Here is a 12,517-nt window from a genome sequence, read left to right as displayed (position 1 = left end):
GTCCTGAGTTCAATTCCAAGCAAATGCATGGTGGCTCACAACCATCTATAGTGGGATCCAATGCCCTCTTCTGGTGTGTCTGAAGACAGTGACAATGTACTCACATACTTAGGGAGGGAGGGAGGGAGGGAGGGAGGGAGGGAGGGAGGAAGGAAGGAAGGAAGGAAGGAAGGAAGGAAGGAAGGAAGGAAGGAAGGAAGGAAGGAAGGAAGGAAGGAAGGAAGGAAGGAAGGAAAAATTGATCGATAGGCCAGGCCTAGTAATGGTGCACACTTTTAACCCCAGCATTCAGGAGGCAGAGGCTGGTAGATCTGTGAGGTTACACAGTGAGTTCCAGGGCATCCAGGGATATACAGAAATCCTGTCTCTAGTGGAAAGAGAATTGCCTGGTGTCTTCCCAGATATACACTGAGCTAGAAGACAAGGCTAAGAGTCTATATGTTGGCAGTGTGGATGCTCCTTGTTTCCCTGAAGGTTGCCATAGTTTCCTCGAACCTTCTCTAAGTGGTGTGACCAGGGTGGTTAAGTATACGCTTGTTGCTTAAAGTGAGGCAGAGAGTGCCCAGCTGACCTTGGTCAGACTACTATGGATGCTTGGAGGTCACTTTCCTCCACCTAAAGGTCCTTCCTGCTTACACCTAGGACTGCGTATGACCGAGGGACTGAGATTTCACCAAAAGATAGTGTTTTGGTGCTGAGCTGATTAGTGTGGGGTGGATGGCACAGTGTTCCCAGCTTCTTCAGCCACGCTGCCAGTTCTATGGTAGGGCTCACCGGACCAGGAAGACCATGTAGGTCTCATGGAGTAAGTCACACTGGGGGCTGAGTTCAATGTATAGGTATTGCCGGTCGGTGGTGGCGCACGACTGTAATCCCAGCACTCTGGGAGGCAGAGGCAGATGGATTTCTGAGTTCGAGGCCAGCCTGGTCTACAGAGTGAGTTCCAGGACAGCCAGGGCTATACAAAGAAACCCTGTCTCGGAAAAAAAACAAAAAACAAAACAAAAAAAAAAAAAAACAAACCAAAAAACCCAAATTCAATGTATAGGTATCAGTAAGCCTGCATTCTCTTTGGCTAAGGTGGCCACTTTTTCTCTATAGTAAAATGGTCACCTACAGGACAAGTTTCCAGTGGGTCTTAATGAACTACTGAAAAGTAGTTTTGGGAACTGCATACTTGAAACTGGTATTGGAGGGTAGTGATTGTCCTGTTCCTTACTCTGACACTCGGAGACCAACAAGGAGAGCTTAGAAAGAGCCCAGCTGGCACACTTTAACAGTAATGAAAAGTGTCTTCTCTTTGAGGGACCCCACTCTCACAGTTCTGTGGGGAGAAGCCCCAGGGAGAACGGACATCTATCCTCTTTCCCATAGTTTTCTGTACCTCCCTGTCCTGTGTACACAGCTGATAGTGGGCCCAGCTAACACACACACACACACACACCCCTTCCATGTGCTGGTCTCCATGGTGAAGACAGCAGGTAAGGAGGATCCCATGCTCAGAGTAAGGGCAAGCCCGTCCCCAGCACCCTGTGCGAACTCCTCTCTGGGCCTGGCTTTCTCTTCAGTAGTAATGGACTCAATGGTCCCATACATGTTCAGCACTAGGCTCTGTGCTAGCACGCCAGGCTTTAGAAATAAACCTTATGCAAATGTCATCTGCCGTTACCGAGAAGGTAACCCTTCTCCCACATACCCCCTTTCTGTCCTATCACTAAACCCCCTTCAACATATGGAGCTAGTTTGTTTCTCAACCAGATGGAGTCATTAGCAAGAAAGCGCTTACTCAGCATGGCTGTGTTGGGTGGGTAGCCTGGCCCTGCTCCCCCGCTCCTGAGTCTTTGTCTCTGAGTTTTTCTTACTGACAATACCATCAAATGGGTGACTATAATGGGAATTATTAATCTGTTCCACCTTATAAATAGCAAATCACACTCTAGTCTCTAAACCAAATCACTGTGAACATTTTCCTTCTGGGAGGAAGAGTTTCTAGTCAGATATAATTAAACGTGCTACCTAGTGGGTAAAATTAAGCTTGCTGCAGAGCAGAAAGCATGCCCACACCTTAGGGCTTTGAACTACTCTGGTCTCCAGTGGGCACATGCTTGCCACAGACATGGATGCTCTACCCCGTCAGGATGCAACTGTCTACTCCTGACTTAGCATTCAACACAGCTTTCCTTCACCTCCCTCTCCGTAGTGGAAGCACTCACTCCCTCCCCAGTCTCTACCTCGAGGGAAGGTCTGCAGCCTTCACACTGCTGGCTCTCTATGCATGCCCGTGCTGTGTGCCTCTCCTCTGCCCTTCCCTCCCACTGGTCAGTACTCTTCGTGGTCCAGCTGAATGACCACAAGTTGAGCAGGCTGTGCGGGTAGAACTCTCTTCCCCGGCTCTTCTGCAGCAGAGGGACCTAAACAGGGCTGTGGAGCAGGACTGAAATGTGTGGATCCCCTGGCAGCACAAGACCTATGCTCTGAGCCCTGCTGAGCCCTGCCGGTGTGCGCTACGTGTGTGGAACTGTGCAGCTGTGTGTTGGCAGCTGTTCTCTGTCCACACACACAAGGACAAAAGGAAAACTGTAGGTGTATCTTCAGTGGAGAGTGAAAAGTAGGAACTGCTGAGGGTGAGCCTGTGTAGTTTCTTGTCTCCTTGAAGAAGACATGTGGGAACTATGGGAACGCTAGGACCCTAGGAGGCCTTCCCAGCTACAGCCCTGCCCATCTTTCCTTGAGCCTGAGGCTCTCCCTCTCTGTTAAGGGCTGTTCCCACATCTGACTCCCTTGCCTGTTTCAGTTGCCATGGTGGCACTAATACAAACGACATCTTGTGTAGGATTCCTGGTCGACTGAATGACCGGAGAACCCCTCTGGGTGAACTGAACTGGATCTTCACAGCCATCACAGATACCATCGCCTGGAATGTGCTCCCTCGGGGTAAGAGACACCACACCAACCAGGATCAGTGAGGAAACTCACAGGGACTGGAAATAGCAAGGAGGGCAGTCTGGACTAAGGAGGCTGCACCATCACGTGCATCCAGAGACCAAGGGTCCCATGACCCAATCAGCCTTGCTCTCAGCTCAGTAATGCTTTCCCGGCATGCCCAGGGCTCAGCCCTGAACAAACATTGGCCCTGCCCTTACCTTTGAAACCAGATTCCAGTTATAAAGACATGTGTGTGCTTTGTTTGTAGGTTGGTTGGGATTTGGGTATTTGTTCATATGTCAGCTGATATGTGCATGTGTGTGTATATATTACTAGTGTGAAATGTGTGTGTTAGTCTCAACTTGTGTGTGTGATATATTTTGATGGGAGAGAATTTGTGTTTTTGGCTTCCAATCCTTGACATAAATCACTGAAGATTCCTTGGTTTGTTTTGTTGTTGTTGTTGTTTGTTTTTTATCTGCCCACAGATCTCTTCCAAAAGCTTTTCCGACAGGACCTGCTCGTGGCAAGTTTGTTTAGAAATTTTTTATTGGCAGAAAGAATCATGAGGTCGTATAACTGCACCCCAGTAAGCAGCCCACGACTCCCCCCAACATACATGCATGCCATGTGGTAAGTGTGTCTGTCTGACAGTGCTTTGTGCTTGGGTTCCTATTTGCATGCCTGCCTGCTTTGAAATGGTGGGCTTCTTGGAACCATAAAAGTATCCTGATCTGGGGAGGTGTGGCACCAACCTGGAGACGGGGTTCTCCTTCAGAAAGGGGGAGACTTTGAAGGTCAACAGCCTTGGGTCCCACATTCCTCAACTGATGGAGGTGGTATGGACAGCTGTGAAACAGTCAGGAGGTGGAGATTTGTTAAAAGCATGGGGGATTGGAGAAAGAAAGGCCTTGAGGTTTTTTTTGTAGCTAGCCCCTACTTCCCGTCTCCTCTCTTGTTTCCTGACCATGGCACAATGTAAGCAGCTGACTCGTGTTCCTGGTGCCATGCCTTCTCCACCAAGGTGGACCACACCCCTTCTCAAACTGCGAGTCAAAATGAGGGCCTTCTGGCCAACTGAGAAAGAAGTTGATCCAATTTATTAAGTGAATACAAGATTTCTCTAACATTCAAAGCCATCATGTCACACACACACACACACACACACACACACACACTCACTATGATCTTTAATTACTGTTCATAATTTCCCCATTGTGGCCATAGCCTGTGCCAATAGTCATAACAATAAAATACTACAGTGTGGGAGTGGAGAAAGGGGCTGATCAACTCTGTGGTGCACAGTGCCGTAATTCCAGTTCCAAGGGATCTAACGACCCCCCTCTCCTCTTTTGGCTCTGCACACACATGGTGCACAGACATATGTTCAGGCAAAACACTCATAAAATTAAAATAAAATTTAAAAAGATTATTCTGAATCTGAACCTATTTCAAGATATTTGATGTGGTTTTCTGGATTGTCAACTTTCCATTTTTTTTTTAAAAAAAAGATTTATGTATTTTATGAATGTGTATATTTTGACTGTTCGTGTGTCTGCACACCAGGAGAAGGGATCAGACGCCAAGGAACTACAGTTGTAGATGGTGTGAGCTGCCATGTGAGTACTAGGAATTGAATTCAGGACCTCTGGGAGAGCAGCCAGTGCTCTTAGCTACTGAGCCAGCTCTCCAGCTCCGAAGATTTATTTTATTTATTTATTTGTTGTTGTTGAAACAGAGTCTCATTTTGTAGCCCTGGCCGGCCTTGGAACTCACCTCATAGACTAGCCTTGAACTTAAAGAGATCCACCTGTCTCTGCCTCCCAAGTGCTAGGATTAAAGATGAATGCTACCATGCCTGGTTTAACTTTTCATTACTTAACAGAATATCTTGACAGTCAGCTTATAGGAAAGAACATTTTGCTGAGGGTTACTGCCTCAGAGGTTTCTATCCATGGCCTTTGCCTGCCTTGTCTCTGAGCAGCACTTCCTGGCAGGAGCACATGATAGAGCAAATTGTTCACTCATAGCCAGCTAGAGAGCAAGTGAGGAGGGAAGGGCGTGGCCCCAGTGTCCTTCCAGGGCTTGCTCCATGGCTCTAACATCCTTCCTCTGGGTGCCACCTCCCAAAAGTTACTCCAGCTCCCAATAGTGCCATGGGCCCCTCGTAGGACATTCTACATCCAGCTGGCTGCGTACTCCACACTAGTGGAGGGGGTGGATTCCAAAATGAAATGACAGTCTTCATTCACATTCGTAAGAGTGTTGTTTAACCATAAAGACCTTTCTACAATGTTGCAAAGACAGGTTTTTTTAATAGACATATATCAATTTTCACCCACCAGTAGAATCCTAGAGAAATGAGAAGTTTGTAAACTCACTGCCTCTTATATGTTCAAAACTAAATAAAATCTGTAGTGTCTAGTACTCACATGTACTGTAAACATCAAATGTTAAAACACAAGTCTTACTGGGGCTGATGAGATGATGACTCAGTGTTTAAGAGCACTAGTTGTTCTTCTAGAGGTCCTGAATTCAATTCCCAGCACCTACATGGTAGCTGAGAACAATATATAATGGGATCTGATGCCCTTTTCTGTCATGCAGATATACAGAAAGACATAGCACTTAGCTACATAAATAAAGCAAAAAATAAAGCAAAGCACCCACATGTCTGCATCCTTTTAACGCTTGGTTAGTATAAAACTGAAACCAAGACCGGAAATGGGCTGCTAGGAAGAATCAGCATCACAGTGCCACAGGTGGGCCTCTCCTGAGGGGAGGAGAGAGAGAGAGAGAGAGAGCACTGTCTGAGAAGCCTCTCTAATGTGTAAATGACCCCTTGGGGAGCTGTCCTTGGAATACTGCCTTCTTGACCAAGAATTTTTGTAAAAAAAACTAATTATAAGAACTGGAAGGGGACTGGGGCTGGCTAGGTGTTTATAGTGCTTGCCCAGCAAGCAGGAAGAATGGAGTTCAGGACAGGGGGTGTGGAGACTCAGCTGGCGATCCAGTCTTGCACTTCCTGTGAGAGAACTCTGAGTTTGATTGAGGGACCTCTTTCCAGAGAATAATGTAAAAGAGTACCCAGGGAAGATCCCTGATCCAACATCAGACTCCAAGAGTATGCCTGTGTGCCCCCCCCCCACACACACACACAGAGTAGAAAAAGAAGACCAGCAAACGAGAGCAGATCTAACTGAGAGGCATAGAAGAAAAAGTCCAGCTCCCACAGCAGTTTTCTCATCACTGGCTGCACCCAGCCTGCAGAGGGAACTTTATGGACAGGATGGGAGGCAGGGCTCTTCCCCTCTGTGTGGAGCCATTAACAGTGACTTTGGTCAGCATACAGGCACTCTACCATAAGAACTTCTGGTCCTCACACTGGAACCTACCCCCTCCCCCCAACACCCAGTGCCTGGCTTAGCACGTTCCTGTAGATCAGAAGACAAGGCTTCGTTTCCCTCCTCACCCACCTCTCCCGTGGGTTTAGCATGCACGTTTCTACAGATCTTGTTCCAGTGCTGCTGGGTGGGACAGCATTCCATGGGAAGAATCCAGCAGCTCGTGCCACAGCAGTCCCTGCTCCTGAGCTGAGGAGGAGATGCCCTTCTCTGTGGTGTGATGTTACCTCAGGAAAAGAGGAGGGAGTCGGATCGGGTACATCCTTCCCCCAGCCCCTAGCTAGACAGTTCAGGTGATGAAAGTTAAGATGGTGCTGGTGAGGAGAGATGTAGGGTCTACAATGGAGTGCGTATGTGGGTCCCTCCAGTTGAAGCCTGGAGCTACTTCTCACAGAGTAGAGGAGGAGTACCTTCAGTGGCCAGTGCTACATTGTGTGTGCTGGATCCAAGCCCACACTGTGAGCATAGACCATTGATAGGACCAAGAAGGAACCACTTAATCCATCCTTCAGCCTCAGGGTAGAGGACAAAGTGTGGAGCAGTTTGCAAACCAGGATGCCCATTACAAGTTGGAAGTTCAAAGTCCTGAGGAACAAATTTGCTGACACAAAGATTTGCCCTGAAAGAAAGTATTCTGTCTCATCTGGAGCTTGCGGGCCACTCTTTCTGATGGGCATGCTCCTGCTAAGAGACTGTATCTCCAAGAAGCCCTACACAATAGTGTGGGAGTCAGGAAGGAGCTGAGTGGGTCTTCATGCGACTGTTGCACAGTGGTGCTGTCATGGCTTGCTCGCTGCAAGCATCGTAGTCACTATATCAACATATATCATGGGGACAGGTCCTCCAGGAGGGTCCTCCTACGAGGCTCAAGTCCACTGTGAGATGAACATGTAGCCCCTGTGGCAGCTGCTGCCTGTCACTCCCCATTGTGCCGGTTAGACTTCACAGCTCCTACCACACCCAGGCCTGGCTCCGGTTATGGTAGTCTGAAGGGGCTTTGGGACTGCCATTTGACTCTGAACTTTAAGGAGTATCTTGCATTTCCTAACTGCTGACCACTCGTGGATGGAGGCTGTGGGTGTCTGAGTACAGAGGGAAGGATTGAAGGGAGCAGCAGGGTCTTATAGAATAAGGAGTAGCACACAGATTAGCTGCCTGCTGAGGCCACCAGAAAGGGACAGTGTGTCAACCTCAGAACCCCTGTGCCTGTTCTGTATGCCCATTTCTGAGCCAGCTCCACCAACATTCTTCACCCCAGCTGGATGTTGGAAGTGACCAGGAATTGGCAATGCCTGTTCTCAAAACTGGTCAGTCACATTGGTGCTTTCTCCCCTTGATGCCAGGCACCAGAGCCACGGACCCCTGCCCAAACCAGCTTGCTCCTGCTCAGCTGCCACTATCCACTTACTTACCCTTGTAACTTCCTGTAGCACCTGTGCCCCTCCCTCACCTCTTCCTGCCTTCCTCACCTGCACCCCTCCCTGGCCAGTCCACCTTGCCCTGCAGCTCTCTCTGATCTGCAGGCCTGGTTCTATAAGGAGCCTTGTTGAGCAGGTCTAAGCTAAGGCGCTATGAGAGACAGGGTGTGCAGGAAGGCTGGCGGTGTCTCTGTTAACATTTCCAACAGAGATGCAAGCTGAGGATGTCCCAGCCGAGCACAGAGGGTAGGGGGTCTCTGCCTCTGTTTCTGTCTCTCATATTGTTATATAAAATATACGTTAAATATCACATTAAATGACACTGCATGTGTCCACAGTACAACTGCTCTCCATGCCACAGTCTCTGTCATACACAGAAAAGGCTGAAGAGAGTCACAGCAGGCTTCAGACAGGACAGCAGTGACACTCACCTCTTAAAAACTGCTGGAGATTCCTTTGAAATTAAAGGCCTCTTTGGAGATTTCCTATTCCTTTGGAACAGTAAGTGCTGGTTTTTTTTTAATTGAATCATTATAGTTAAGGTATTATTTGTCATAAAATGAAATTAGAAACAAACCTAAGAAGCAATGGGGCTTCTCTGCATGATAAAAGCATAACTAGCAAATTTCCCGAGGTTTGTCCTTAGACTTGATCTCATGTGATATTTTCCAAATGATGTGCAAAGGGCTCGTTACAATCCAAGTTGGCTGTTAATTCGCATCCATTAGACCGAATTTTGTACGTGCCACTGCATAGCCAGTGAGCCACCCAACCAGGAACAGGGAAACCAGGAACAGCTATTCCCTGTGAGAATAGCTGCACATCCACTGCACGTGAGGCAAGGGCTGGGTGCATCCTGCAAGAATCTACAGGGTTCTCTGTGCCTTCATGGTAATAGACACCTGCAAAAGGGCCTACCTGGCCCTCCAGCCAACGAAGTGACAGCCACAGGGAAAGCCATCCAGACAAGTTATGGGATCAGTTCTGGCAGCTCCTTGAGCTGAGCTGCTACAGGCTGGGCATCCATTGTAGGAAGTAGACTGTGGTGTACCTTTCTCCTCCTCCCTTGGCCCATGTGTGGCTGAGCCTTCAGATCCTATTGGGCTTCCATTTCCTGTCCTACAGATAGATGCTTGATGGTCTTCTGAAGTGTCGGTTTCTATTTTATGTTGCTTATGGAATGGAGTGCAGAGATCAAAACTGGCGGGGGCGGGGGGAGAGCCTCCTGCAAAAACCACTATACAGTGTCTGATGGATTAGAGGTAGTCTAGCTTAGGAGGGCAGTGTCAAGTGACTCTGGTCTTACACAGTTTCTGTTGTCTTTTGAGTTCATGAGGCTGAAACCTAGGACCTTGCACTAGTTAGGTAGTGTCCGGGGCATTCACTTAGCTCCCCAGAAAGTGAGCTAAGGAGAACACGTCTGAGCTTCTGGGGCCAGAGGAAGCAGCTGAATCAGGGATCTGGGGAATCAGGATGGAGTAGCCCACAGAAAGTATGCCTGCCCCAGACAAGGAACTACGAGATGCACTAGGCAGTGGTGATGAGAGAGGCCAGTGAGGACAGCACTTGGTGGCACCGCAGGGACAGGAGGTCCCTGGGCGCTGGTTTAAGAGCTGGCATTCAAGCAAGGGAGGAAATGGGTGCTGTTCACTCCGCGCCTGTAACTCTTCGGTGCAGTCTGGTATACACCCCGGCACTCCCCTGCTGCACACAGTGTGATCTAATCAGGCTTCAGCCTCCACAGGTCCTGCCTCGCTCAGTTCTGCTGGGAGGTGGGATGGCTGCCGGGAGAGCATCTCACACAGAGTAGACAGCAGCCTCACAGAGAAGTGACCTGAGTGGGCTGCTGAGAGAAGAGATGCCTGACACTGAGCCATGTGCACATCACCAGTGGATGGGGAGACTCTGGGTTCTTTCTAATACGCCTAACTCCTCATTTGGAGGTACAGAGAGAAAGCCAGGCTTGTCTAGGGACATGCAGTGATGAAGAACATGGATGCACAGGGCACATTGCACACTCATCACCTGAGCAAAGTTAAGGGTCTCAGCTCCCCCATTTAATTCCCTAGTTCACTCAGGTGCCTGTGTATTCTCCATGTGGGTGTTGGATGCAAATGCCATTTGGCTGACCCAAGTGTGTGCTAGGCCTCTGTAGCAGTAAATCTGCCATGGAACTCAAAAGAGAGGAGGGAGAAAGAGGGCAACTGGACGATTGACAGTCTGGGGAGGAACATGCGTGGAATATACCTGTCTTAGGGTTTTCCTGCTGTGAACAGACACCATGGCCAAGGCAACTCTTTTTTTTTTTTTTTTTTTTTTTTTGGATTTGCTTTTTTTCAAGACAGGGTTTCTCTGTGTAGCCCTGGCTGTCCTGGAACTCACTCTGTAGACCAGGCTGGCCTCGAACTCAGAAATCTGCCTGCCTCTGCCTCCCAGAGTGCTGGGATTACAGGCGTGCACCACCACCGCCTGGCTGGAAACTCTTATAAAATCGACATTTAATTGGGGCCGGCTTACAGGTTCAATGGTTCAATCCATCATCATCAAGGTAGGAGCATGGCAGCGTCCAGGCAGGCATGGTACAGGAGGAGCTGAGAGTTCTGTATCTTCATCTGAAGGCTGCTAGCAGAATACTGGCTTCCAGGCAGCTAGGATGTGGGTCTTAAAGCCTAAACCCACAGTGACACACTACTCCAACAGGGCCACACCTCCAAATAGTGCCATCTCCCTGGGCCGAGCATATACAAACCATCATTTCTTTCCTGTGACCAAGTCCTAGCCAGTAGCCCACAATGTCAAATTAACCCTGCCACCAAAAAAACAAAAACAGTCAGACCATTCAATTTTTGGTAAGTAGCCAAAATCAGTGTTCCATGTATCATCACCTAATTTGCTTTATTTTGAAATCTAATACAGTATTCTTAAAAACATTTTAGATTCAAACTAGCCATATCCATAGTCCACATAGAGTTCACAGTCTGCCTGTGAGACAGGCTTCAGGCATCCCTCACCTCAGCATAGCAGCCATGCTGGACATGAAGTGGCTGTGCACAGTGACAAGAAGATGTCGCCAGCGGCTCTGGCCAGCTCTCTCCTCCTGAAGCCATGCAGTCTGAACAGGACCTAGAAGTCCTTTCCAGTGTGAAGTCTTCCTGACATCATGGCTCCATTCTCTCTGCTGAGAAGTGCCACATAAGTACATCTGAAGGGTTCTAGTTCCTGAAGCCCAGGAGATGTGACTCCAGGAGGAGACGCTACTGCCTCTGACACGTGTTCTCTGGGGAGGGCTTTCAGTAGTGACAGTGCTAGTGTGAGTGCAGTGCGAAGTAGACACTAGTCAGCCCACTCTGGGCTGGAATTACATGGCGAGGCCACCTTGACCAGCAGCCGGTGGAGAAATTTCTAACTCCCAGAGAGACTGTATAGACCTGGAGACAGGCCAGCACAGCAAAGATGTGCTGATCAGGGCTTTGCAGCCTCCTTGATTTCAAGTTGCAAGGCAACATCAGGGCCCTGAGGGGTAAGCCAGCTTCAATAGAAAGCTGTCTCAAGTCTCTGCTTGGCCCAGTGCCCACAACCCAGTTCTCCAGAGGTCTTCCTGCCACCAAAACCCTTGAGAAACTAAGTTACCAAGTAACAGCAACCTTCAGAGAAGCTGGTTGAATGGTTAGTCATCCTCTTCCACAGTCGTCCTGTGCCAGTGCTATACTAATGGTGGGATATAGTCCCTTTGCTGCTGCCTCTGTTGCCTAATGTGGCTTGCTGGCCAGGCTGCCGTGGATGGCCCTTCAGTCTGGAATGTTACTTGACAAAACTTAGCTGGATATCAGAGGCTCCATGTACAACAAGCCCCATTTCAGAAAAGCTCTCCACTTACCTTTGTCGCCAGGGGCATTACTGGACCACCTCATGTATTTCTGGCCTGAAGGGGTATGTGGCAGGCATGGGGAGTAACTGTTGCCTCCTTTGTGCCTCCTCCTGGGCCCTGGGCATCTTGTATTTCCCAGAGACTAGCCTCTGTGCTGCTTTACCCCCAGCCTGTGTGCACTGGGATGGTCCCTCAGCTTGTGTTACTAAGAAACACTGCTCCTTGAGTCTTGTTCCGGAATCTCCCTGTATGCTAAGCTGGGCTGTCCACATTCCAGCACAGTTCTCACCAAGTACTCCCCTAGAATTTGAACTGTGAATAAGTCTAGTGGACTAAGCATAAGAGAACCTTCTGGAAGACTAGAAACATGCTTATGTAACAGCATGACACCCTTGTGGTGGGGTCGCATGAGAGGGTCATCCCACCCAAGCTAGAGGTTGACATGTAAGGTATTGAGGCACAAGCACCTTCCCCAAGGGACAGGTTTTGCCTGTGCTTAGCTTTCTTTGCTTAGACAGAACTGAATGAGAAGCCAGGCCAGGCCATCACGGTCACAGATGGAGCAGAAAGAAGAAAGCCTTTCAGTCTCGTGATCTTTGTTTCCATTATGAGTCACTCATAGCACATTTGTACCCATGGAAGAGAGTGACATTGGTCCCTGGTGTAAGGACGTGCACTCTGCAGGTCTAGAATGGCCCCTGAGCCACCTTTGAGACCCACGTGGTCAGTGGGAACATTCTGACAGATGCTCTACCTTCCTCTGGGATAAGTTGCATGTCCGGGCTCCCAGAATCCTGCAGCTTTACACACTGGCCTTTCTGCTGTCATTTTGTGACGTAGCACAGGTTAGATGGTCCCCAAACCTCCTCATGCTGTAGAGCCACCGTCTCCATACCTCTCCC

General features: G+C 48.9%; 1 protein-coding gene across 1 annotated transcript in view; it reads left to right on the top strand.

Annotated features, from left to right (window-relative positions):
* Rptor (regulatory associated protein of MTOR complex 1) overlaps positions 1 to 12,517 on the top strand; it is a 291,246-nt gene that overhangs the window by 185,781 nt on the left and 92,948 nt on the right. The window contains exons 8-9 of the mRNA XM_052197679.1: positions 2,834 to 2,934; positions 3,414 to 3,558. Of these exons, the coding sequence (XP_052053639.1) occupies positions 2,834 to 2,934; positions 3,414 to 3,558 (246 nt within the window). The remainder of the gene's footprint in view (positions 1 to 2,833; positions 2,935 to 3,413; positions 3,559 to 12,517) is intronic.

Source organism: Apodemus sylvaticus, chromosome 10, assembly GCF_947179515.1.
Source record: "Apodemus sylvaticus chromosome 10, mApoSyl1.1, whole genome shotgun sequence".
Lineage (NCBI taxonomy): Eukaryota > Metazoa > Chordata > Mammalia > Rodentia > Muridae > Apodemus > Apodemus sylvaticus.
The sequence above is the reverse complement of the archived record's forward strand: the minus strand, read 5'-3'. Positions and strand labels throughout refer to the sequence as shown.